The sequence below is a fragment of the Aspergillus candidus genome (assembly GCF_002847045.1).
Source record: "Aspergillus candidus strain CBS 102.13 unplaced genomic scaffold BDW47scaffold_7, whole genome shotgun sequence".
NCBI classification, from domain to species: Eukaryota; Fungi; Ascomycota; class Eurotiomycetes; order Eurotiales; family Aspergillaceae; genus Aspergillus; species Aspergillus candidus.
In genome coordinates, this window is record NW_020194012.1 from 593969 (window position 1) to 618454 (window position 24486).

The 24486-nt window shown below is 53.2% G+C and overlaps 6 protein-coding genes across 6 annotated transcripts; all 6 read right to left on the minus strand.

Annotated features, from left to right (window-relative positions):
- Positions 1-229: 229 nt before the first annotated feature.
- BDW47DRAFT_115810 (mismatch repair ATPase MSH2) lies at positions 230-6462 on the minus strand (the record flags this gene model as incomplete). The annotated part of the gene is made up of 9 exons (XM_024814836.1): positions 230-595; positions 661-740; positions 797-1258; positions 1307-2444; positions 2519-2642; positions 3570-5747; positions 5778-5893; positions 5924-6379; positions 6439-6462. 9 exons carry the CDS (start codon positions 6460-6462, stop codon positions 230-232), a joined length of 4944 nt encoding a protein of 1647 aa, XP_024674870.1.
- A 303-nt stretch (positions 6463-6765) lies between these two features.
- Positions 6766-8496, minus strand: BDW47DRAFT_83144 (DNA replication factor Cdt1 C-terminal domain-containing protein). Its single transcript, XM_024819971.1, has one exon. It carries the CDS (start codon positions 8379-8381, stop codon positions 6885-6887), a length of 1497 nt encoding a protein of 498 aa, XP_024674871.1. The 5' UTR covers positions 8382-8496; the 3' UTR covers positions 6766-6884.
- Positions 8497-8930: 434 nt separating this feature from the next.
- BDW47DRAFT_100968 (uncharacterized protein) lies at positions 8931-9893 on the minus strand. The gene is made up of 3 exons (XM_024811565.1): positions 9670-9893; positions 9468-9559; positions 8931-9362 (listed from the first exon to the last, which is right to left on the minus strand). Exons 1-3 carry the CDS (start codon positions 9779-9781, stop codon positions 9186-9188), a joined length of 381 nt encoding a protein of 126 aa, XP_024674872.1. The 5' UTR covers positions 9782-9893; the 3' UTR covers positions 8931-9185.
- A 1089-nt stretch (positions 9894-10982) lies between these two features.
- Positions 10983-13732, minus strand: BDW47DRAFT_83201 (uncharacterized protein). Its single transcript, XM_024819972.1, has 3 exons — positions 13471-13732; positions 11380-13347; positions 10983-11322 (listed from the first exon to the last, which is right to left on the minus strand). The coding sequence occupies exons 2-3, from the start codon at positions 13186-13188 to the stop codon at positions 11170-11172; spliced, it is 1962 nt and encodes a 653-aa protein (XP_024674873.1). The 5' UTR covers positions 13189-13347; positions 13471-13732; the 3' UTR covers positions 10983-11169.
- Positions 13733-19579: 5847 nt separating this feature from the next.
- BDW47DRAFT_100972 (Golgi transport complex subunit COG5) lies at positions 19580-20718 on the minus strand. The gene has a single exon (XM_024811567.1). The coding sequence runs from the start codon at positions 20581-20583 to the stop codon at positions 19642-19644; it is 942 nt and encodes a 313-aa protein (XP_024674874.1). The 5' UTR covers positions 20584-20718; the 3' UTR covers positions 19580-19641.
- Positions 20719-21674: 956 nt separating this feature from the next.
- BDW47DRAFT_100973 (putative membrane protein) lies at positions 21675-22838 on the minus strand. The gene is made up of 4 exons (XM_024811568.1): positions 22477-22838; positions 22177-22396; positions 21964-22100; positions 21675-21884 (listed from the first exon to the last, which is right to left on the minus strand). The coding sequence occupies exons 1-4, from the start codon at positions 22715-22717 to the stop codon at positions 21823-21825; spliced, it is 660 nt and encodes a 219-aa protein (XP_024674875.1). The 5' UTR covers positions 22718-22838; the 3' UTR covers positions 21675-21822.
- Between the last annotated feature and the right edge of the window lie 1648 nt (positions 22839-24486).

A 24486-nucleotide genomic window follows, 5' to 3' on the forward strand; every position in this document is an offset into this window, starting at 1 on the left:
GCTAGATGGGTTGCATTGTACTATATATACAGCGTGATTGATCTGTATTTGTATTTTCTTGGGTTGGTTTTTTGGGTTGGGTGCTGCTGTGTATATCATCTCTCTTCGCTCTGGCGTTAACGTCTCTTATTCTTATCATTGCCATCTCATTTACCTTACAATCGATACACATGATTATGGTCAAGCTCCCGCATCGTATATGAAAGATTAATTAAGATTATATCATACATCACCGATGTCCCCTTCTCCTCAAATCCCCATGTCCATGCCCATACCCATACCCATGTCCATACCCAGACACCTTAACCGCCCCATTCGCCGACCCGCCCATCCCACCCCCAGACGAAGACGACCCGCCGCCTCCCCCACTTGGTTTCCGCGGCTGCGTCAGCATCGACCACACCTCGGCCATGCCGGCGCGGCGCGCAGGCAGCATGCTGTACTGCATGCTATACAGGTTGCGGCGGTGGATGGGCGGCACGAAGCGGCCTGTCATTAGGCAGAAGATGACTCGCGGGGAGAGGTAGTGTTTGCGGAGGCGTTGACCGAGTTGGAAGTATTGGTCGAACATGGCGCGGAGGGCGAGGGGGATGGACTGTTTTGTGAGTATTTACTTTACATGTAGAAGGAGGTGAGGGGAGGAAAGGGGAAGGAGGTTACCTCTAGGTGGATGTAGGGCTTTGTGGATGGTGGGTCGGAGGTTTTGTCTTGCTCTTCGCGGAGTTCGAATCGGATACCGCCTGGTTTGGTTAGCTGATCTGGACCTGTCGACAGACGGAAAGATAGGAGAAAGTACCTGGTAACCGCCGCGAGTCCTTCACGCGCAACATTAGCGCAAACAGCGGGAAGTGGTTCAAAAAAGCAAGACACGTATCGAGGGCCGCCTTCACGGAGATGATGAGCATGCGCGCTGTAGCGAAAGCGAGGTAGAACACGATGACCGTCGGCAGGAGGAAGAAAAGGACGGTAAAAAGGATGGTCCCGATGAGCAGCTGATCCAGGTCGTAGTCGCACGAATCAATACGATTGCGGAGCACGTTCCGCTTTTTGCCGCGGAAGAGGTGGAAGAGGGAGATGATTATCGTGAGCTGCCAGTTGAAGATGCGCGCAGACGCGATGTAGAACGAGTAGATGTGGACTGTGAGGATCGATACGAGGTCGGAGAAGAGCGCGATGGGCATGCTGGCGCCGGCGAAGCTGGAGCATCCCACGACGTAGATGATGTGGGGGAGGTAGGGTTGGAGGTTGGCGATACATGCTGTTTTCGTTAGTGAGGACGGCACAAAGCGAGACCCAAGCCACTTACCTGCCCAGTTCTCAATGACCCATAGAAACAGGTCACCCAGAAAAGCTGCGAGCTCATTGTTGAGCTTCAGACCTGCCGGCCAGTCCATCAGCCATGAGATGGTCCGCTGCAGCCCCTCCACCGTCCACCCAGTGAGGACGGTGTTGATCTGGAACGCCACCCAGTGCGCATTATCAATGATATATGACCCCAGCGCGATCCCGATAATCACATCATTAGCAACCAGCCACAGACTGTTGTAGAATCGAATATAGTCCGGATGGCTGGTGGTCACGCTCTCCCAGTTATCCTTCCTCTGCCGCAGCTTGACATACTGTATGGGCCAATAGCAAAACTGCTGGAGTCGGATATCCACCTGCTGCGCCGTCGCAGATATATCTTTCAAAGCCGCCGCGTCAGGACGAGCGCGCCATTCAAGGACCTGCAGGACGACCTCGGCGATGGTACGGTGGAACACCAAGCCGACGACGAAAACGCGAGTGGCCACGGGCCAGATCCATTGCCAGAACACGTACGACACCCCAAGGATGAAGAGATCCCACAGCGTGCTGGCAGACTCCACCACGCGCTCGCCCACGCTCATGCTCCTCTTGACGCGGATCCCGATCAGGTGGCTGTTCTTTTCCATGAGCTTGGCCATCTCGTATGCGCAGTTGACCTGGTTGACGATGAGGGGCAGCGCCTGTTCCTTGGCCGACGGCACATGCTTGACAACCGTATGGAGCTTGAGCTTCTCGACCAGCATCTTAGACTTGGCTTTGTCCAACTCCTCCTCCGTCTCGATCTCATCCGCCAGCGCATCCGACTTGTCCACCGCGAGCGCCTTATCCCCGAGTGCCAGCGAGATCGGATCCAACGACATATACTCCATCCTCGTCGGATGGGGGCGATGAAACATGATGACTTGAACCGAAAGGTTGGTCTCCGGCGGGCAGTGTATCCGGGGAACTTTGCTCGAGGGGTGGGTCGTCACAATTAAATGCGAAGGATTGAACGCCGTCGTCGGAGGTTCTCTCGGGTTGGTCGATCCCAGAACATGCATGGCAGACCGGCCACATAGCGTGAATATCCGCACTATCGGATGGGGGCTATTGCGAAAGAGGATGCCCGCACGGAGCGCATTGTCGACATTTCGAGGCTATCCGACCCTCCCAAAGGAAACCGTCAATAAACCAACCTCAAAAACCTTTATCCCGCGCGCGGCGAACCCACCTCGACATCCTCCAGCACAGTCAACACAAACAGGTCTAGCTCCGAGTTCCGCCAGCCCACGATCACCCCCGGCGCCGAAGACCTCGGTAGGTCGTATGGCCAGAATACCCGCAGCAATCCATCGCTCATGAGCATGTTGTCATCCTTCGGCGTCGATCAGAAGGAGCCTCGACGGCGGAGTTGTTCGCGAGCAGAGACGCCCAGATTCTCGTAGCGTGGGTGCTGTAACATCGGCGATCAATTAGCCTCCACCCCAGTGCGCGCGCGCGGAGTCGCAAATTCCACCATAACATACCAATTCGCCCTCCCTCGCAGCCAAACGATTAATGGGAAGAACCAAGAGGAAGAAAAAGACCGAGAGGAGCAGGAAGCCCTTAGCCGTTCGAGTCTGGAGAGTGCGCAAACCCATTGATTAGCTCCGATCATGCAACACGCTCCCCGAGCCAAGTCGGGGGCGGCGGGGGATTCGCGAGGGGCTGTGCCAACATACCACGACGCCGTGATCCCACGCGAAAATGGCCAATTCGTAGAGCCGAGTGACTAGATCCCACCTCGCGGTGATGTAGCCAGCTACGAAGATTCCGAGAGTGAGGATGGAAAAGGGGTGCATGAATTAAACTTGTTGTTTGTCGGTTCAGGTTGCGCGCATAGCTGGTTTGGGAGGAATAGGTTCGACAACGATATCAGAGGGACAAGCAGATCAGAAAGAACGACAACCGCAAGGAATTAAATGAAAGGGAATGAGAAAGACGGGTCGAGGGAGGTAGGATGGTGAGCGAGGGGGAAGACGACGAAGATGTTGCTGTCCCGCATAACATCGGGACTCTCACCGCGGAACACGTGATTCTATACATGGCCTCGACCCTGCAATACTTCAACTCGAATATAAGTTCATGGTACCTGAAGAATGATATAAAGAATACTATAAATAATTTGAAAAAGTCGATCTATATTCCATCATTTATCTCGCAGACCATTAATTCATATTTTAACAACCCAACGCCCAGCCGCTATAAACCGAACAAAGCCCATCCAATACCTATCTATCGACTATAAAGTCTTAATTCCCTGAAACATCTTGTTCGCCTGCAACTTCTCATCCGCCTTGACGAGGTCGCGCATGATCTGCCGCTTCTCCTCGACAGAGAGGTCCTTATCCTCCGTGTTCGCCTTCCACTTAAGCAACATCGCCTTGAGCAGCGCACTGCCCTCCTCGACCTCCTCCGGCGAATACGGATCGACGGCCATGGCGGACTGCTGCTTCTGTCCCTGGTTCTCCGAGGTAGTAAAGTCCTCGAGCTCCTCCGCCTTCTGGCGCGCCATGTTGACCACCTTGTCAGGGAAGCGCACGAGCTCCGCGACGTGGATGCCAAACGACTGGTCGCAGATGCCGGGCTCGACGCGGTAGAGCAGCGTGACTTGGTTCTGCTTGGCTTTCTCAGCGTCGGCGTCGGCGTCCTGCTCCGTGCCGTCCCCGATGAAGGCCACGACGTGCAGGTTCTTGACGGACTTGGGGTACCGGTCGGCAAGGGCGGTTAGCTCGTGGAAGTGTGTGGCGAAGAGGCCGAAGCAGCGGATCTCGGTGACGATGTGCTCGGAAATGGCCCAGGCCAAGCCGAAGCCGTCGTAGGTGCTCGTGCCGCGGCCCAGCTCGTCGACGATGATTAGAGACTCGGAGGTGGCGGACTTGAGGATGTTGGAGGTCTCGAGCATCTCTGCCATGAAGGTCGAAACGCCCTTGAGCTGCGAGTCGCTGGCGCCCACACGGGCCAGGATGCAGTCGAAGATGGTCAACTCCGCCTCGGTGCAGGGTACGAAGCAGCCGGTTTGCGCCATGAGCGCGATCACCCCGATCTGTCGGATGTAGGTCGATTTGCCGCCCATGTTGGGGCCCGTGATGATCAGGAAGGACGACTCGTCGCGGACGAGGGCCACGTCGTTGGTGATGAACGAGATGTCGTCCTGCATCTCCATGCAGGGGTGGCGCGCCTCCTTCAGGACGGTGTTGCCTGTGCCGCGCGGGTGGATCGTGGGGCGGACGTACGGGGTGGGGGCATGCACGGCCGAGTGCGCAAAGCTGACGATGACGTCCAGGTGTGCCAGCACGCCGGCCAGCTGCTCCAGCACGGGGCAGTACGATGCGGCGACGTTGACGACCTCGTGGACCAGGCCCGTCTGGGTTCGGTTGTAGTTCGATGACAGCTGGTCGTGCTCCCGGCGGAGGGACTGCATCCTCGAGGTGGTGAAGTACACGCCGTTCTTCTGCGTCGAGCACTCCTGGTAGTGCTTCTTGTTGCGAATGCAGCCGGCCTCGTTGCGCGTGAGCCGGAAGCACCACCCGTGCACGCGGTGGTTCTCTAGAAACAGCTTCTTGTCCATGTCCTGGTCGAGATCGCTCGCGACGGTGCGGTGTTCCGTGTGCATGTCGTGCCGCAGCTTATCCAGCTTCTTGCGGATGACGCGCAGGCTCTCGTCAAACTCGGGCTTGATAATGAACTCGTGGTTCTCCAGCGCATCCAGGTCGACCGTCGTCTCGACCATCTCCTCCAGCTTGGCCAGGCTATCCGAGTGAGCCCGGAGCTTCGCCCCATACTCAGCCTCCAACGGTGTCTGATACTTCTCATCCATCACATTCTCCAACGAACTAACAAAGCCCGGCAGACGGATAGACACCTGATACACGCGCACCACATCCTCCAGATTCGCCTGCTTCCGCTGGAACCGCTTCGCCAGCCGATACAGATCAGGAATCGACCGAAGATGCTCCTCCTGCATGGTCTGCCTCAGCTCAGTGTTCTCCACAAAGGCCTCCACCAACTGCTGTCTTTTCAGAATCTCCTGCCGATCCATCAACGGCTGCTTCAACCACTGCGCCAGCAGCCGACTCCCAACAGGCGTCTTGCAATGATTCAGCAACCCAAACAGGCTCATCGTGCGCGACCCGTCCCGCGGGCCAGGCATAAGATTCAGCGCACGGAGCGCCGACGAATCCAGCTTCATAAACTGCGACAAGTCATGCTGGTAGAGCTGGTACTGGCCGAAATTCGTCGGGTCAGACATAACACCCAGGTACTTGATCAGCGCCGACGCAGACCCCATCGCCAGCTTCAGCTCCGTCTGCGGCAGCGTGCCCGCAGACCGCTCATCCCGCAGCAGCCGCGTCAGGTCCTGCTCGATATCCTTGACGCCAAAGTCGGCCACAGGACGCTCCGAGATCGCAATGCCGCAGCTATCCGCGATCGTGCGAATCTTCGCCAACTCGGCGTCTTTCCTATTCACATCCGCCTGCACCAGACACTCCTTAACACCGAGCTGGATAACCAGCGACTCGAAGTTCGAGTAGATATCATTATCCAAGAACTCGCTCACGCCCAGCTCGCGCACACTCGCGTCCGCAAAGCAAACCCCCACACTGCGTCCCTCGGCCGCCTTAGCCGAGATCCGCACGGAGAGAATAATAGGCGCCGACTCCGCGGAGAGCCCACTGCCCACACTCCCCAGCTCCTCCTCCACATCCTGCAGATTCCCCGGACTAGCCTGCTTCACGAGCTTCCACTGGCCCTTGCCAGCACCGCTAGAGCCCCAGATCTCAACACGCTTGTTCAGACGGAAGAGCGCCTCGCGGAGAAAGTTTCGGAACACGGTAACGCTCATCGTGACGGAAGGGAGACCGCCCGTCTCGCTGCGCCCGAGGTTTCGGAGCACGGAGGTCGTCTTGTATACGGTGCGGGCGATGAATTCGGCTTCGGCACCGTGCGCAGAGTACCAGTCTCCGCGGTCGAATACGCGGATGGTGTCATTGTTGTTGTCGGTTGTGGAGAGGTTGCGGTAGAATCGGATGAAGCCGACTTCGTCGTCCACCTGTGGAGGAGGTCAATCAACAAGGGTCTTGAGGACAATTAATTGTGAATTGCACTTACTCTTAGATCTGGTCGGGAAGACATGGTTCCAGCAGTGTCTCTACAATATACAGTCGAGACGGGGTTTCCAGCTGGGTTGGAAGAGATGAAGAATGTCTTTCCGGGTTGAACATGATGTATCAACTGTTGGCGACGCCACGACGCGCGCCGCGGCATACGGTCACGTGGACCCGCGTCGCGCCGTAAGTGGTTTCTGCCTCAGGCTAGAAAATCAATCATGGCTGCCGATAAGATTACTTGCATATAAATACGAAAGACAAATGTGATCCATGTGTTCGACTCAATGCTATTATTCATATAGACAATATAATATGCGCTAATAAAAAGGAAAAAGACATGCTCATGCTACTCGGTACAGGTAAAAGATGTCATCATAACGCCGCACATGAGGTATCATCCAAAAGGAAATAAAACAAAAAGAAAGAAAAACGCTATCCAACCATGCATTATACCCGAGACTCCAGTGTAGATGCATCTTCCTCCGCCAGATTCAATTGACACGCCCTGGCCCCGATTTCCTTCGGATGGACGTCGGAACATGACTTGAGGACGACGGTCTTGACCTGGTTGACGGCGACGAGATTCACCCAATGACCAGCGACGTCCGCCCGAGCCATGATCTCCAGGCAAATCTCGACCTCGCGGTCCGCGATGGGATTCCGCGTCGAGTGCTGGACGCTCTGGATGATGTTTTTCATCCGATGCGGGGCGCGCTGGGCGGCCGCCATGGCTGTCGGCCCGGAACCGACGTACCCAACGGGCCGCATCGACGCCACCACGGAAGCAACCTCCTCCACGCGCTGCGCCGCGGCCTGACGGAGGAGAGCCTCCTTCGTGGGCGGCGGCGGCAGCTGAGACTGCCGCATCTGCTTGCTTTTGATGCGATCCAAAAGCCCCATGCGGCGGTTGGTCGTGGCCCCCATCGACTTGTCAGTCGGGGCATCCGTCTGCAAAGGCTCCCGCTGCTTCTCGGTCTTCAACCGGATCACCCCGCCCTTCAAATCCTGCAGTCGTTGCTGTCCCTTGCGAAAAGCCGTGAACGGAGTCAGCGACTCGTGGACGGTCGCAACGCCCAGCGTCGCGATAAAATCCACCCGGCTCTCGTCGCCCTCTGCTGCGTCCAAGGCCTTCTCCCAGAGCAGATCCACCGCCTGCTCGAACTGCTCCTGCCTCTCGGCTTCATCCAACGTATTCTTCTGCCCGGGGCGGTTCACTCGCTCCAGACAGACCCGTCCCAGCCCATAATTCGCCAGCCGATAGCCAGGGCCCGAGAAGTCCGCCGCTCCCTGCTCGCTAACCCAGAGCAACCGCTGCACATCCTTTACCGTCACCTTGCGCTTTTTCCACAATCGTTCAACACTGGGCATAACTTCTCTCACGTCCGCAGGCGTCGAGGGGCCATGGTGCGCCGCGTGGAACGTCATCGCCTTAAGGAACGCCGCATGCAACCTCAACAGATCATGCACCACCGGCGGCCGCGTGTCGAGGATCTCACAAGTCGGTTCCTGCGCAGAACGAGCCCTGGCCCGTTTCGAAGGGGTATTCGGAGTCGCGGGTCGGTCGGGCCCTCGGACACTGCCGGACGCAGACCGCGTGGGAGAGGCATAGTGGCCGCTCCGGGGGGTCGACAGGTGTAGCTCACTGAAACGCAGCGATTTGGACGGGGTCTCGGCCTGGGCGGGCGCGGCGGCGATAGCGTCGATGGTGGCGGTGGTAGTGGTGGTGGTGGTGCCTTCCCCCTTTCCGCGGGCCGTCGTGGTCGGACTCCCCCCGTCAACATTTTCCAGCTCATTGAGTTTCCGTTTCTTGGAAGGCGACGCCGACAGCTCTTTGGCAGATTGGCGAGTAGAAACCCCAGGCTTGGTCGCTCTTGCAAAGCCCTGAATGCCAGTCTGTCCGCGGGCAAGGGCGGCAGCTGCCTGTCGGGTAGAGGTGCGCGGCATGGCGACTACCCTGTTCAGGGAGGATTAAAATAGAATAGAATTGATTATAGACGAAACATAGAGGGAAATAAGGCAGGTAGGTATGCACAATGGTAAGTTGCGATGGGTGGGTGGATTATTTGGTATTATTTGTTATTGAGGGAGAGAATGGAGCTGGAGAGGGAAAAGGGTTTTCTTTTGTCCCCCGAGTGGAGCGCGTCGCGCGGGGCGCGTGTTGGCGCGACGGGCCGAATCGGGTTATATTATTTGATCGGTTGGAATCTTGATGGTAAAATGATATGGAAATGAGAAGAAATCAAAAAGAAAGAGGAAGAAAGAAAAATAGTGATTTTGATCTTGTCAAAGATCTTATTACCATGGGCATAATGCATTATATACCTGAGTCAACCCAGCACTCCCATCCCTCCGGTAATCAGGGAATGCAGCATTCCTGGCACGGAGGTCTAGATAGTATGAGGTCCATGCACTTTATCCACAATAGTTGTGTTGGAGACGGCTTAAGCCACTAGACTAGACACAAAGTATACATCCAGAATCATATACACCCAGTCTCCGTAGATACTACAACGCCTATTATTCTACCATCCAGCAACCAGTTCATCAGACATCATAATTGAATATACAGTACACATACAACATCAAAAGTAAAGTAAAATAAAATAAAATAAAATAGAGCAAGCAATCTGCGCCCACAATGAACAATTATCTTAATAGTAGCAGCAGTACACCACCATCTCAAATGCACCGGCAGACCATACTACATACTACCTGGGCAATTCCGATGATATTCATGACAATGACAACCTATTTTCCAAACCACCCCGACACCTTCCCCTTCGCCTCAGCCGCCTTCTCCTCAACCGTCTTATCCAGCTGATCGATCCCCTCCCGGGTCTTAGCCGTCGCGTCGTGGCGCATCTCATCCAGTTTGTGGATTCCCTCCTGGGCGTCTGTGGTTGCTCTGGCGCGGGCCTCTTTTGCCTGTTTCTTCGTGAGTCATGTATTCTTCTGAAGTTTCTATTCCCAGGTCGAGAGATATGTCCAGGGACATAGGAGTTGATGAAGAATGAGGGAAATGTGACGTACCGCCTTATCCACGTTCGAGCCCAGTTCAGCACCGGCTTTCTCTGCCGACTTCTCCGAATGAGGGAGCTGGTGTCGTGCTTTTTCTACGTCGACTGGATCGGGAAGACCATCAGTTATTGCTCAACATACCGTAGAACACAAGGTGTCTATTCGAAGAGAAAATAGGAATGAAAGAAGGAAACCAAAGAGGAGAGGGAAATACCTCGGATCTTATCCCCGGCCTTATTTGCATCCCCACCAGCTTGGTAAAGGTAGTACCCAATTCCCGCAAACGCAGCGAGACCACCGTAGAGAGGGGCGCGGCTTTTCGACATTGTGATAATCTGATGCAGGGAGTAGATTGATAGGTTGTAGGTAGGTAGGTAGGAGTATGTAGATAGAATGGTTGGAATGACCGGTTAGAGAAGGGTGGTATTAGAAGAAAGATATAGACAGTTTAAAAGAAAAAGTAAATGACGAGCTTAGGAGAAGCAGCAAACTTAAATACCCAGCAGGCCACCAGTCTCGCAAGAAAGTCCAATCAATACCTACGTCAAGGCCAAACCTGGAATTGGAGGAAAAGGCGCGCGGAGAAGCACGGGGTATGACGTCGACTGGGACGCAGGTCCAGTTCTGCGCTTTGACTGGCCCCGACTTGGGGTTCGAACCACACTGGAGACACTGGCTTGCTACCTAATTGATTACCTCACTAGGTCTTGGTCGAGACGGTGTACACTGGATGATTCAACGGGTGGTCGCCGATTGGTACTGATGGGGTGGTTTCCGATGGAGAAGTGTCGGGTGTGGTTTCATCGACGTCACTTGGTTATTCTTGTTTGGTGAGACTTTGGCTGTTGCATGACTTTATTCAGATATTTCTGTAGCCCTGACACCATACAGCTGTTCGCTCTACACAATTCAACCTACAAGAAAGAATCAAACGGACCACTGTCTGAGATAAACTACCGACTTTACACGACGCTGATCCGCAAACAGATGTAGTAAAACAAGCAAAGCCACCCCACGACCACAGTAGGAAATTCCATCACCTGAACCTCACGGAACTCGGATTCGAGGCCGGGGTATCTTCATGCTATGGACAATCCCAGCTCCAACGCCAAACATGCAGGGACCAGCAACACCCGCCGATAGAAAGGGAACACCCGAAAGAAGACTGGTGGTCGGTGAAAACAAGGAAACAAACGTGAGAAAAGTGGAGACGGCGCAAAGCCCCGGGAAAACGAGATATATAGGAATCGGACGATGAATAAAAAAAAGATAAAAAATGAAGATAAAACAAAAAGGCCCCTGTATTGACAATAAGAAATCCGTCGCGTATGCATCAGTCATCAGTCATCATATCATGAAATTCCCCCCAACAGCGATATACCGGCAAAAGAGAACTTCCTCCAAACGATGGGCCAAGGGTCTAAAAACTCCAAAGCTATGTCCAAACGAAGAGATAGAATGAGGGTGTAAAAACGAATGAGAAGAAAAAGCGAAAAAATCCGGTGGTCCTTAATATACAACACCGGCCGAACAAGAATCAGAAAAAGAGGGCGCCAGTTGCCAGTGGCGTCCACACTAGAGCAATGCACTTCGACAGACCGATCGAACGGATCGCATCCGCAGCTGTTTTTTGTTCGGTTGGTGTTCTGGGCGTATGCTGGGTATGCTTATATGTATTGATTTTCGCGGTCGAAGTGACCGTCCAAGTGGCCGCCTAAGTAACCAGTCTCGTGGGCCCACGATTCTCATTCGTCGCCACAGCCACCAGCGCCTCCAGCCGATCCATCCCGGATTTGCGCTCAGAGGCATGACTGAACAGGTCGGGCCGCGAGTCATGGGCGCCGTGATAGCCATCAGGCTGGGGTGCCTGCAGTGCAAATTAGCGGCCTGGTCGTCATCGAAGGTCCGGGTAGCGGGGGCGTACTGTCTGAGACGTCTCGGACGCATAGGGGGTATGATGGGGCTCGACGTATCCGTTGTTATGCACGATGGCGGGATGATACTCGAGCGACGCGGTGGACGGGGTATGGACCCCCTCGCTGCTGCTCGAATCCTCCGGGGATGTCCGGGTAGCCTGCGAACTATTCGTGGCATTGCTGTAGCTGGGGGCGTGACCGCTGGAGCCGCGATACTCCGGCGCCTGCGGCTGGTAGGACGACGACGGGCGCGAGCCGACGCTGTGCAGTTCGGCGATGGTTTGCTGGCCCCAGTTCGAGGCGTCCCGCTGGAGGGGCTTATCGCGGATGTGGAGTCCCGTCAGGTTGGTGTGCAGGGACATGTCCCACGAGACGTGACCCCGACGGTGGCCGGGACCCGAGATGGGGGGCGCCGGTCGTGCCGACGGCTGCGAGTAGTTGAAGCCGCCCCCGAAGGAATAACCGGGCGGTGGCTTCGGATGGTCCAGCTGCATCGGACTGGAGCGGCGGACGGGCGGGGTGAGGGGCCGCTGCGCAACCACCTTGTCGAAACTTTCGATGCCCGGCAGGCGCGGGGGGTGCTCTCCGGCCGCCTTGGCACCCCCGGGGGCCGCGAAGGACTCGTGCGTAGAGTAACCACCAAACCCACTGGTCGCCGGCCGGGGCGCCGCCGGGAACGTCGACGGATGCCAGGTTCGCCTCCGCAGGTCCGCGTCGGCCGCACTGTGGGCCCCTTCCTCCCGAGCGTTGGAAAAGTGGGAGCTGGCTGGGCTGGCGAAGGAACTTCTTCCGGAGGGGTACGCCGTTGGCGTCGCCGGGTTGACATACCCGGCGGGCGGGTAAGCCTGCGTCGTGAAGGGGTTCGCCCCGGTGGGCACCGAGAGTCGACGAGCCGCGGTCTTCCCATCCCAAAAGCCCGAGGCGTGGGACGCGGCCGACATGGGGGACGCCACATGGGGACTCCCACCATGGCCCGCGAACATGTGGGAGGACGTGTAGGGCGAGCCACCCGTCGCGGGGCCGGGGAGTCCTCGGACCTGGCCCGGGGGCGTGCTGGGTGGGTCCCCCCGCGGATCCAAGGCCAGCCGGGGCCGCCCGTCGTTGGACATGATCAGCGGCGGGGGTCGACGGCGGAGTTCCTGGGGCTGGCTGTAGGTGGAGGTCGCTGAGGTGATGCTGGAGGTCGAGAGGTTCCGGCTGTGGCCTCGACTGTGTGCCCCCTGGCTGCCGGCCGTGCCTGCCCGCGCGCGACCCTGGGGGCGTACCCGGTCCGTCCGAATCTGGCGCTGGAATCGCGTCCCCGTGGCCGCGAGGGAGTCCCCGGGGATCTCCTCGTTGACATGCACCGTCTGGGCGTGTTGGCGCAGGTTATCGAGTCGGGAGAAGCGCCGGGTGCAGTGGCACTGGAAGGGGCGCTCCCCAGTGTGTTTGCGGATGTGTCGGGCGAGATGCTCACTGCGGGTGAAGCTCAGGTTACAGGGCGGGAAGTCTGTGCAGAAGAAGCGCTGGCCCTTCTTCTTCTTGGACGGCGGAGCGTTGTTGGACTGGTGATTGGACTCATGGTCCGAGCCCTCTCCCTCCGACTCCCCGGCGACTCGGTCATCGACACTCCCCTGGGACTCGGGGTGTCGGGGGGACTCCTCCTGGGCGTAATCATTGCGAGGCGTCCGGTCGTCCATCCGCGTGGGGGAGATCGATGTGTCCCGCGCATCAGGCATGCCCTTCGAGGCAGGACGGGGCGTGGTGGGCGTGGTGGCATCCTCCATGTCCCGATCCGGTGGCGGCGAGGTATTATTCACAGGTAAAAACGAAGACATATTGACAAGCGATGCAAAGGATCTATGTACGAATCGGTAGGGGGCCCGTCAGGTGAAACGATTCCCGGCACACATGGACCTTCTCACGGTTCAAAGGGAGGGGAGTAGATGAAACGGATAGCGGAGAAAATGCGGTGACAATCAAAAGGATGCTGATTACTGAACCGATTTGCGCAAAACATGTCAGCAAGTGGATCAACGGTGGTCTTGTGCAAATGAGACGGAAAGCAGTGGACAGGGAGAGGGGCGTTTCTTGTATTGGACGATAATCGGAACACTTACCACCGCGGAGGGGGAAAAATCGAATGAAAGTCTCCTGTCCGAGGGAGTGTGGGGGGGTGGTGAGGATGGTCAGGAATGTGGAATGTCGCCAGTGTTTCGACGAAGGTTGTTGTTCAACCGACTGCTCCGACCAGGAAGGCGAAGCAAGGGTGACCGTGGTTACGGGTAGTTGGACAGGATATCACACAGGAAATGGGAGCGGACCACCATTAGTATCGAGGAGACATGTCTCCCCGGTTCGATATGGCGAAAAGGGAACGGCGACGAAGGTCGAGAAAGTAGCGGTATAGTCGCTTGTTGTTGTGGCAAGCCGAAGTGGAAGAGAGGGGAGGATCAAAGATGATCCAAGATGATCAAAGGAGGGGAGGGGAAGGATGGATGATGAAAGATGGAGGATAATCCAAGGATAATTTGGGGGGGGGACGAGGAGAGGGGAAAAAAAATGGAGTAAAATCGAATGAAATAAATAAGAATCAGAATAAACAAGGAAATAAATAAAAAATCAATGTTTTAAGCGTGGGCAGGCGTTAGTTCGGTGAACTTGGATTGATTTTCACAGCAGTTGCTTGTCGAGTCCTGGCCCTGGTGGGGATGATGACCGGTTTAGACAAAGAAGAGGAAAAAAGCCCCAACTAAATTTCCCAGATATCAGAATCAAATCAATCAAATGGAGAAATCACGATTCAACCATTTATCCCGGAAGATGGATCCGAAAAAGATGCCCAATCAACAGAATAACCCGTCAACAAGAACAGAAATCCAGGAGAAAGCAGAAAAGCAGAAAAGGATAGGTCGAATATCGTCCAGGGGCAAATGGAGAGAGAAGAATATCCAAATGGGGAGATATATATAGATCGATCCAATCCGTGGCGATAAGGAAGGACGAAGGGAGAAGAAGTACAGAAGGAGCAGTGGATAAAAAGTAAAAGGATGGGAAGGATGGATGAATAAGGCAGAGAAGGATTGATCGAAGGATTGATGATTGATGATCGATGGATAGAGGTAGAGAGAGATCGATGGTAGAGGAGAGAGAGAGAGAGAGGGGAAGAAGAAGAGAAAGAAAGAAAGATATGAACAGGGGGAAGAGATGATACGGCCGTAAAAGTAGGAAGCCGAACAGTAAGAGACAGGTTGGATGACGGCAGCGTCTGGGGGGGGGAAAGAGACGGAGGAATGGTGACGACGATAGTATAATACAGACAAGGGAATAATTTACGGTACCTTAAGGGAGTCAGCCCGTCAGTCGTTCACTGACTTGAGATTAAGAGTAAGTAAGTTAGGTTCATAAGTGTGGGGGAAAGGTAAAGATTGAGGCTTATCGGAAACAACGGTCGGCAAGAGGCGGGCGAACGAGGGGCAAATCTGGTCATGGAAAGGTGGAAGATGGGAAGATGGAGATGGGAAGATGGAGGATGGGAAGAGAGGGGAACGGAGGAGAGAGAACCATGGAGAGGGAGAGTTTATCTTGACTATACTCTATCATCCTCTATACTTCTGTCTAAACTATTCTACTATCATTCTTGTATCTTCCATAGGTGATTCTACTGTAGAGTGTAGAGTGTAGATAGTATGTACTAGATACTAGATACTAGGTAGTAAGGGTACAGTATAGTATGGCATACATCCCTCTACTCCGTAGCCCAGGTACTCATGGTCCGGACCTCCGACACGAATCATCGACTAGTAAATCACAAAGTCAGGACCAGTGGGGTTTCCAGAATGGTACGGAGTACGGATAGACTGACTGGATTGAATGGACCCAGTCAATAACGTTGGAATTCCCTTGTCTACATCGTGGAGACTCCAAGTCATGATTCTATCCCGATCGATTCTTTTATAGATCATACTAACTATACCTGATCAACGTGGAAGTACCAAGTACCTATCGCTCGTATGATCAAAACCGTATCAGGAACCTCCGCGCTTAAAATCAATGAAAAAGTCACACGCAGCGGTGGCTGATCCAAGATGCGAGGTACTGATGGCTTGATGCGTTGGCCAAGGTCAACTTCCAGACGAACAGAGGCATTCAATCATTTTCTCCTACCTGGGTAATTTTCAATTTTGCATCGATCGGTGCGAGTCTCGACCAATACCCTACCGTGGGACAGTCCAGGTGGGGTTCATTGTGTCCTGCTGCTTCGTATGATTGATTGAAGGCACCAGGAACTCGGACCCAGTAGGAGCGGCTGACACTTCCATATAGTACAATTTTCTATTTCACTAATTCCACAACTATGTTTCTGTATGTACTTGATTTTGGATATCATTCACATATACAGAGTATAGCATGTATATGACCATTACCTCTATAAATATTCCAGTAATGTTCTCTATCAATAAAATCGCTGATCTACCGCGTACACACTCCGTACACTGTAGATGATCAATCAATCTCGGGCATGGACCCATGGTTCCAAGCCATGACAACACCCGGTGACGTTGACCACTCGGACCCTGGGGAAATGGTTGTTCTGGTAACTTTGGATACTAATATAGTCCTCGGTTAACTTTCGCCCTTCCCCCGGTCGGGTCCAGACCCGACCCGGGATGAAGCATGGCAAACCACTGCGTTGGTTCAGCTTACATTTTCATTTTATCGGGACTGGATTATCGGACTATGATTATCACTAATATAGAATGTAGAAAAGGCAGGGGGATAAATGGTTGAATAAATGATTAAATAAAGACAACTCTGCAGACGCAGGCAAGGATGCCAGCAGAGACGGTATCGATTCCAGAATTTGAAACCCGCCCACAGCAACCGGATGGATTGTCCTCAAACAGAATGATTACAGATAGCTTTCGTCGCACGGAGTGGACTAGACTAGACTAGATCAGACCCAGAAAATTTCCTGTGCCTTTGCATAATAGTTCCGATGGCCGACTCGCTCTTTTTTCCCCTCTTATCCTTGGAACGGGGTTGCAATTGTCATACACTAGATCGAGTGGAGACAAGAGACAGCTCCCTCCAACAATCATCCAGATCTAAAGAAAAACTAATACAAGAGGTATTGTCCAGCCGATCGATCCATCCATGATCCCTCGAACGGACCACCGAGGAACCTTGTCTGGTCCCTTGTTCAAAGCTGGAGAGGGAAGTGCTGGGCAAGGAGAGTTTCATCAGAGTTTCAACCCTCCCAACCTAGACCAACCTAAAATCCAACACGTTCCCCACTCGACACCAGCTGGAGACAATTGGTTGATGACATCTCCAGTAGTAATCTATTCGAGGCTCCCACTGGAGGGATCATCGATGCAGTCTCGTCTTTACAGTTTACATAGTTCTCCTCCCCCACATACATACCTACACACACACACACACACACACACACACACACACACACACACACACACACACACATACACACATACTCCATAGATACGGATACACAGACATTAGCCCACTGGATCAATCACAAGACAGAGTCAACGACAAGGGCAGGGCTAGAGGCTAGACTCCCTAGTATAACGCGACTGCATTAGCCGCCCTGCAGGACCGAGTTTCCCTGTCCAATTGGCCCTCTGGGATCCGATCGTGGACAGGAGGTACCTTGCCTAGGGAGTGACCTAGTGAAGTCCCTGCCTACTTTACCCACCCATTCTGTAGTCGCACAGGCTTGGTTGGTCTGGGTTTTATCTATTGAAATTGGGTAATACATTCTGGAACGCCACTCGAGAGTCCAGACGGACTTGACGGAGACTTGACTCAGAGGGTGATCGACGCGTGACTGACCTTGCCCTGTTGCCCTGTCTGCCCCTCTTGAAGCCTGACAGGAGACTGTCTATAATGGCCCAAGCGAGTGATCACTGCAAAACAAATAATCAAATTTCATGTAAAATCAAAAATCAAAATAAAGAAACCCAAAGAATATGAAATAGCAAAGTAAAACCTACCTACACGAGTTGACCCAACTTTTCCATCCAACCTCACCTACACTTTATCTTTTACCATGAGTATCCCACGACTTAACATTTCTATTTTAATACGAAAAACTCACTTTTACCTTTCTCGCGACAAGGAAAACGCCAGCCACCGTTCCAGTTTCCAGGGGAGAGGGGAGGAGGGGGAGAAGGGGCGATTTCAACGCCACCATCTCCAGCGTCCCAGAAATCAATCCATGCTATACCCCTTGTGCCTTTTGGCTTTTTCGGCCACGGGGGAGAAGACGAGGGCGGGGTCATGAGGGGTATTTTTTATTTAGTATTGGTATAGTAATTGTTATTGTAGTATTAGATTTATTTCCACGCTGTCTTTGAGTGTATAATATATTAAGCACTAATTTGATCTACCCATACTACGGTACTTTAGCAACTACTACTTCAGCAACGACTACTACTACTACGATGGACACTACTACTACAACCAGATGCAACAAACCCCAAACGCGGGGTATCAATCAATACACCCCAACCCAACAAACAGCCTACCTAGTACAGACCCAATCTTTAACATCGAGTCAGAGGAGCAAGCGTCACCACCAGGGAACCCAGATCTCAAAGATCCATGGCATGGGATAACCAAAACCAGGCGCGCTGTGGTGAGTGGGTTATACGAGATGGGAGGCGGGCGCGGGGAGGGGAAGGGGGCGAATGATAGTGATTCGAACCAGGTACGGAACTTGTGACAAGTCGGTGTCTTGTGTTCGGGGATTTTTCGCTCAGGACAAAGGATTTTGAGGATGGGTTCCCCGCGTGTGGTGGCAATCATGTGTTTTTATGATGCGTTGATGTCTATGATTTGGCTTGTGATGGCCACGTGTATACCATTATCCATTATCTAGATTATGTTGTTGTATGATGATACTTAGTTGATACTAGTGTTGAATAAGGAATGGAATGGATGGCTTCGTACAAGGCTGACGTATGCTCTGGTCGGATCTTTCTGATCGACAGTTCCTGATCTATCTGGAGGTGGGTTAGATTAACCAATATCTATCTTATCTGTCTGTCTATTTGTATTCTAGATATATACCTATCTGTCTAATACAGTGTAGACATCACTAGGCACATACCTTAGATTGTAGACCCCTATACTATATCCCAATCCAGGTACCTTACCCTAGAAGTACCTACATTATACTAGTTACAGGTACCTGACTACTTTCGTCTCAACCATATCCGGCATGCAATTCCTCTCATAGACAAGCGGTGAAGATGCATAACATGCTCTGCATACATACATACCAACGTCACTGCACAGTTTTATCTTTGAATCTCCCTGTCTACAGTATGTATCCCTTGGACAGCTCATCGTTCATGACCGACTGACTGCTGGCTGGCTGAATGACTGACTGACCGCTGCCAAATCACAGAGAATAACACCCTGTCCATCGACTCCCTTTCAGACGCCACCACCACCATGAGTCAATGAAGATAGATAAATATATATCAAAACACGGATGCCTAGCTTCTGACAATTGCACTTAGGAGCCTCACATGGAAACACCCATACAATAGTAAGAATCATAGTTACAGCCAGTCAGCAAAAAGAAATAAAGAATAAAAGAAGAAAGAAGAAACTAGAAACCCATGCAACAGACACTAACAGAGAAGAAGAACAACTCCATGCTCACAAGACGCGTTTGAAACGCATGGTGCCTTGTTCCTTGCTGATTGGGGATTCGCTCCTGGATGTTCCGGTTTTACCTGTATTCTATATTTATTTGTTATCCATTGATTGGTTTATTATATGCCTATGTACAGTACTACGGAAGAATCAGGAAGCCCTACGTAACGAGCCGGTGGATACTTAGCTGCCTACATATTGACTAGGTAGATATGTACCTTCGGTACATGCCTTCGGATCTATATATCCAGGTATCTACCTACTACCGTAAGACATGTGGCTGATTCGTATTTCACATGCCGTCTGATTCACTCTTTTCTCCTCCTTACTCCCTCACCCCGGTCATATTCGTGACTCACTGGTAGGTATGTAAGTGGTAAGCAATAAAACCAGAGCCGTCTCAGAAACAACAGGGGAGAAAACCGGATTTTTCCGGACGGTCGGCGCCGACCAGTCCAATCGTACATACAATACGTATAGAGAGCTTGATGTAGGTACGTAATCTGACTGCATTTCATTTCTTTACTGCCCTCTTGTTATGCACGCTGGTAATTGTATTATTTCAAACTGGAGATTAATAAATATAGAGCTTGTATCACTTTCTACCGATCAGGTACATTGGTCACGGCGCCGACCATCACAGCCGCCTCGCGTTCCCACGTTCGCTCGCTCGTCGTCCCCGTCTCGCTTCCCAGTCGGCGTTCGGCGCCCAGGATCGACGTCGGTAGTTGCGACCCGCGCAACACGCATTCTCGGACTTCGCGTTTCAGGTGGTCTTTGCCTGCGCGGAGGGTCCGCGCTGCGACGCCCCCGCGTGTGAGGAATTCCTGGGCGCGCATGGCTAGCGAGGAAGCGAGGGAGCGCCAGAAGTAGGATGGGAGGGAGGTTGTGTCGAGGGCGGCGTGGAGTGGCTGTACTAGGTTGCTGTTGCTGCTGCTGCTACCCTTGTCGGTGCTGTCGCTGGCGGAAATGGCCGGGAGGAGAGGGTGCGCTGGGGCCCGAATATTGCCGAGGATGGCTTCGAGCGCGAAAATGTCCTGGCATTTGGCGGCGACTTCGTTGAGGGTGCGCTCGAGGATCGGCGGCGTGGTGATTGCCCGCGATAGGGCGTTTAGCGAGGACAGGATCGCCGCGTTCATGTAGCCCTGCAGTGCGGAGAGGAGGAGCTCGGGCTGGAAGTCGGACGGCGATTGCAGCTGTTTGGGAACCGGCGATAGCACATATAGGATGGTGACGGCGGAGACGAGGCGCGCGCGGGCCTCGCGCGCCTGCTTGTAGCCGGACTGCGCCTGCGGCCCCGTACCGCCGGTGGCGATGGTGGACATGGAGAAGCGCGTGATGGCCTGCTGCGCTCTCCCCTTGACCATGTTCTCGGCTGGGATCATGAGTTCGCCGCGCAGCGTCCGCACGACTTTGACCCGGTCCAGCCCGTGGCCTTCCTCGCCGGGCTCCGAGGCCGAAAACATGCGCCGCAGGCTGACGATGGTAGATGCTGCGCGCTCCAACGCCCGGTAGTCCTCGCGGGATGGGTTGGGCGAGTTCATGCCATCGCCGCTCCCACCACGGCCTGTGATTTCGGGCAGCTGGCCTTCGAGCTGCCGGCTGAGCGTGATGCAACGCGCGACGGCCCGGGCAAGCCGCGCTGTAGCGAGCGACTTCTCTGCGGCGACGCGGGTCTCGTCGGCTGTCTCCCACTTGCGGAGGACCTCGCGCTGCAGCCGCTCGTAGCCCTGCGACACGGAGGCGATCTGCTCCTCGGACTCCTTGAGGATCTTCCCCGCTGCGGCGCTTTGGTCCCGCGTGTGCGTCAGCAGGGGGAGCGCCGATTTGCTGGTCAGCGTGTGAATGTGGGTGTCGATTTCCTGGAGATCAAACAGCACGCGCGACAGCGGCGTCGATAGATCTAGCGGGGTGTCGGTAGCATTGTTGGTGGCGACTACCAACGAATTGGCGAAGGAGGCCGCTGAAAAGTCGGGGTCTAAGAAGGTCTCGTAGTCTATGTATGACGGTTCACCTTCGGCCATGGTGGCGGACTGGAGATTGATCTCCTCCGGTAGGGTTTGAGAAGACCGATATAGTACGCTTCTTGCAAACTGTTCACACAAATGATTTATAGACGCTGATCAATGTGTAATTGCGTTGTTTGGTATCACTGTATGTCCATGGGGTAAGATTGAACTTGGCGACAGCGTGTTGTCTGCAGAAGCAGGGTGGACTCCCAAGTCAGTGGACTGGACCTTATCAAAGTAATAAATTCAAGACGCCGAAAGAGTGCGTCCTGGGTATTATGGACGTTTGCCAGATGTTAGGTATAGGACGAAGTATCTCCCCATCCGTCTGTTAGGATGGATCATTGCTGGCATCTCGACCAGACACTATTCCTTTTTGGGCGACTCGCTTGATGCTGAGTCATCCTTATACTTCAGCTGTACATACAAACAGATAGACCAATTCAATAAAACAATGCAGCTTATTAGTCATTAATAGACGACAAAATATGAAGTCTATTCTATAGGAGTTACTCATATACTATATAATAAGATTACAAGGTTCTCATTTTTCTAACGAACCACTTATTTTCACCTCGGTATGTGCCATCCAACATCTCATGTAGGTATGTTCGGCTCATATACTTGACTTTCCTGCGCAGTGGATAAATCAATCCATGCCGTAATGGAAGAAAGGGACGAGCCGTAATGTCAGGCCCAAAAAGGGCAATCCAACCGGTTATGAGATCCACCATATCAACCAAGACACGCACTCCAACCAAGCGAGGACAGACCTCAAGCTCTAGCCAAAGTCTTACGCCGCTGCTTAAGCATATAGCCATACATCATCACAGAGCCTAATCAAGGAATTAGCATATAACCCCCCAAAGTCACTCCTCAACAAAAGAGACAGAGTAGATTAGAGGGGCAACAAACCAGGGCCATAAAGCGCAAGACAGAAATACCAAACGCACTCAAGCAGCAACCCCGTGCTCGCAGCACGCGCGGCCCCAAACATCAACCACCACTCGCCGCCGATTCCAATGGGATACAAGATGACGAAGAGTGAATATCTGTCCATTTCGGTGTTAGTTTCGTTTACCGTCCAGACTGCTCTACAATACTTCAAATGAGACGCAGAAAACATACCTCAGCCACTTCAACCACCCCGGGATTAGAAGCCCGGCAGACATGATCACGAAATACAGGTAGCGGATGACATCAGCCGTGGACCAGGCTACGAGCATGGCCGTGTACACGGGGAGCGAACTCGCCATGACGTCTGGGTACCCGTAGTTGATGGCCCAGACTTGGACGGAGCGGGCGAAGACTTGCGTGAAGGTTGTGTGGACGGGGCTGCGGGTGAGGCCTGCGTTGGGTTAGTATTTTGGCTTTGGGTGTATATGGTAGGTTGCCTATTGGTTAGGGAGGCAAGGTGTGGGAAGTTACCCGTAGCAGCGTGGAGAATCTCCGCAACGGCGAGGGTCTGAGTCCATCGAGCCCATGGCTCAACGGTGGTATAGACTAAGATCGGGATGGAGGGATTGGGATTGGCGGTGTCGGTTTGGGATAGGAGGATGCTGATAATTGACAGCAGAATGCGGAGCCAGAGGAGCGCGCAGGTTGCGTTGTAGGCGAGGAGATATACCCTCTTGGCTGTCCAGCCGGGTGATTCTTTTGCTGGAGGCATTGCTGTTCTTTTCAGGGATTGGATGCACGATATAAATTCATGATTGGCATCGTCGATAACGGCAATTCTGATGCCGGGAGCTAGTGGTTGTTGATAGTCAAGTTTTATGCTGCTTTGTCAGCATGTACACTTCATGCTAATCATACAAGGAGAATTGACCTGACAAGGGCTCTGGTCGATTCGACTTAAGAATTGGTACGAGATTACATTCGTGGAGAATTGTTAATATTAAACGAATTTTCTATGGAATAAGTCGAGATAGGAATGTACTTCCGTGCTTACGTCTTGGTGTAGGCACACAGGTACAAGGAGTAATCCAGAGCCTTGTGCCGCAGATCACCTTTATGCAAGGTAGTGGCGGAGGTATTGTAGTAGTACAATTGATCACGGAGATATCGGGTTTTTCACAAGGAACAAGATGCAGATAGCTCCGATACGATTGAAGCTATCATTTTACCATTCCCGAATAGGGCAGACGGAGGAAGTCTTCGGGGCGAACACCGAGATTCCTTATGTCTCATGTAATATGGATACTGAGCAAGGACAAGTCTCATATTGATCGTTGAGTATAGTATTTCCCCTTCACCATCCCAGATAATAATACCCCAACTGTGGGTAGTACGGAAGGTTTCTTCTCCAAGGCTATTAAAAGCCACGGGTGAACGATCCCCTCGAAGAGCGGTGAAACACCCTCGACCTGGGGCTCAGAGGTCGGAGTTTAAGGTTCAATAGCGGCATGTAAGAATCAGCCACCGGTCCCCAGCTGAGGCTCTCCCAGAATTGAAAGCAAACATTTGATTTCGGATAAGGAATGGTAATCAAGGAATGGCGGGGGAAGAAAAAGAAAAAACGAGTGAGTCGCGCTCGTGGCTGTGTGGGCGTACGTATGTATTATGCATGTCTATTGTGTATGCGTGCGGGCGGGCGCATCGTTCACTTACGTACGTACATGTATCACAGTTTACGAGGTAGTAGGGCCCTATACCTACTGTACGGGGACTTGAATGTATCAAAGGCATCCATCCGATAGCGGGACAGCTAGCACGGCATGGCATATGCAGTCCAAGCGCGTCGAGCGGGGAGAGGAGGGGGAGGTACACGAGGGCGTGATGCCAAACAGGTCGATCGACGGTTCAATCAAGGTCATCCCTGATCGTTGGGAAGCTGTCCCTGTGTGGACGGGATTCCTGCCGTGGACCTCCCATTGAGGGTCTATCTTCGATGGAGACCGATAATCAGAATAAACAAGTAACTGCGGGTCGCGATGTGGAGAGTGGGGAGAGTCGAAATTGCAGTTGATGGCAGTTTGGAGAGAGAGTTTGGATAAGGAGAACGAGAACAGTGGATCGGTGGGGAATTGCCATGTGCTCCGTATCAGGATGATTTAATATGTTGAACTGTGGTTTGATATATCACCTTCCCGCCCCTGCTGAAAATTACCCCCATGTCAGACTGATACGACAACAATGACTTAACTATCCGTATGAACGGATCCCTAATTCAACAACCGCGACCTGTGTGTTCTCCCCGGGTCTTTGAGGGGGGCGTTGCCAATGAGATTCGACCGCGGAGAGTGGCGAATACGAGAGGCGGTCCCAAGGGCCAGGTTCGTGTTTGACAAGTGTCTGTGCTCGATATGCAGGTGACTTACTCAAAATCATGGGAAGTGGGTTTGGTAACCAATTCGAGAATGGTTTCCTTAAGCCATCCTGACCGAGATTTGTGGACGGGGGGTCAAAGAAAGTCCAGAAGTGAGGCGGGCACCTGAC

What these genes read in the sequence shown, in the direction of transcription:
- BDW47DRAFT_100968 (XM_024811565.1), bottom strand. Translation starts at nt 9,781, where the DNA reads ATGTCGAAAAGCCGCGCCCCTCTCTACGGTGGTCTCGCTGCGTTTGCG. An exon ending in GGCCGGGGATAAGATCCGAG is followed by an intron (nt 9,560 to 9,669) that starts GTATTTCCCTCT and finishes TTCCCGATCCAG; the next exon opens with TCGACGTAGAAAAAGCACGA. An exon ending in GCTCGAACGTGGATAAGGCG is followed by an intron (nt 9,363 to 9,467) that starts GTACGTCACATT and finishes ACGAAGAAACAG; the next exon opens with GCAAAAGAGGCCCGCGCCAG.
- BDW47DRAFT_100972 (XM_024811567.1), bottom strand. Translation starts at nt 20,583, where the DNA reads ATGAACTCGCCCAACCCATCCCGCGAGGACTACCGGGCGTTGGAGCGC.
- BDW47DRAFT_83201 (XM_024819972.1), bottom strand. Translation starts at nt 13,188, where the DNA reads ATGTCTTCGTTTTTACCTGTGAATAATACCTCGCCGCCACCGGATCGG. An exon ending in CGTCCGAGACGTCTCAGACA is followed by an intron (nt 11,323 to 11,379) that starts GTACGCCCCCGC and finishes TTTGCACTGCAG; the next exon opens with GCACCCCAGCCTGATGGCTA.
- BDW47DRAFT_100973 (XM_024811568.1), bottom strand. Translation starts at nt 22,717, where the DNA reads ATGCCTCCAGCAAAAGAATCACCCGGCTGGACAGCCAAGAGGGTATAT. An exon ending in GGGTGGTTGAAGTGGCTGAG is followed by an intron (nt 22,101 to 22,176) that starts GTATGTTTTCTG and finishes CGAAATGGACAG; the next exon opens with ATATTCACTCTTCGTCATCT. An exon ending in TCTTGCGCTTTATGGCCCTG is followed by an intron (nt 21,885 to 21,963) that starts GTTTGTTGCCCC and finishes TTCCTTGATTAG; the next exon opens with GCTCTGTGATGATGTATGGC.
- BDW47DRAFT_83144 (XM_024819971.1), bottom strand. Translation starts at nt 8,381, where the DNA reads ATGCCGCGCACCTCTACCCGACAGGCAGCTGCCGCCCTTGCCCGCGGA.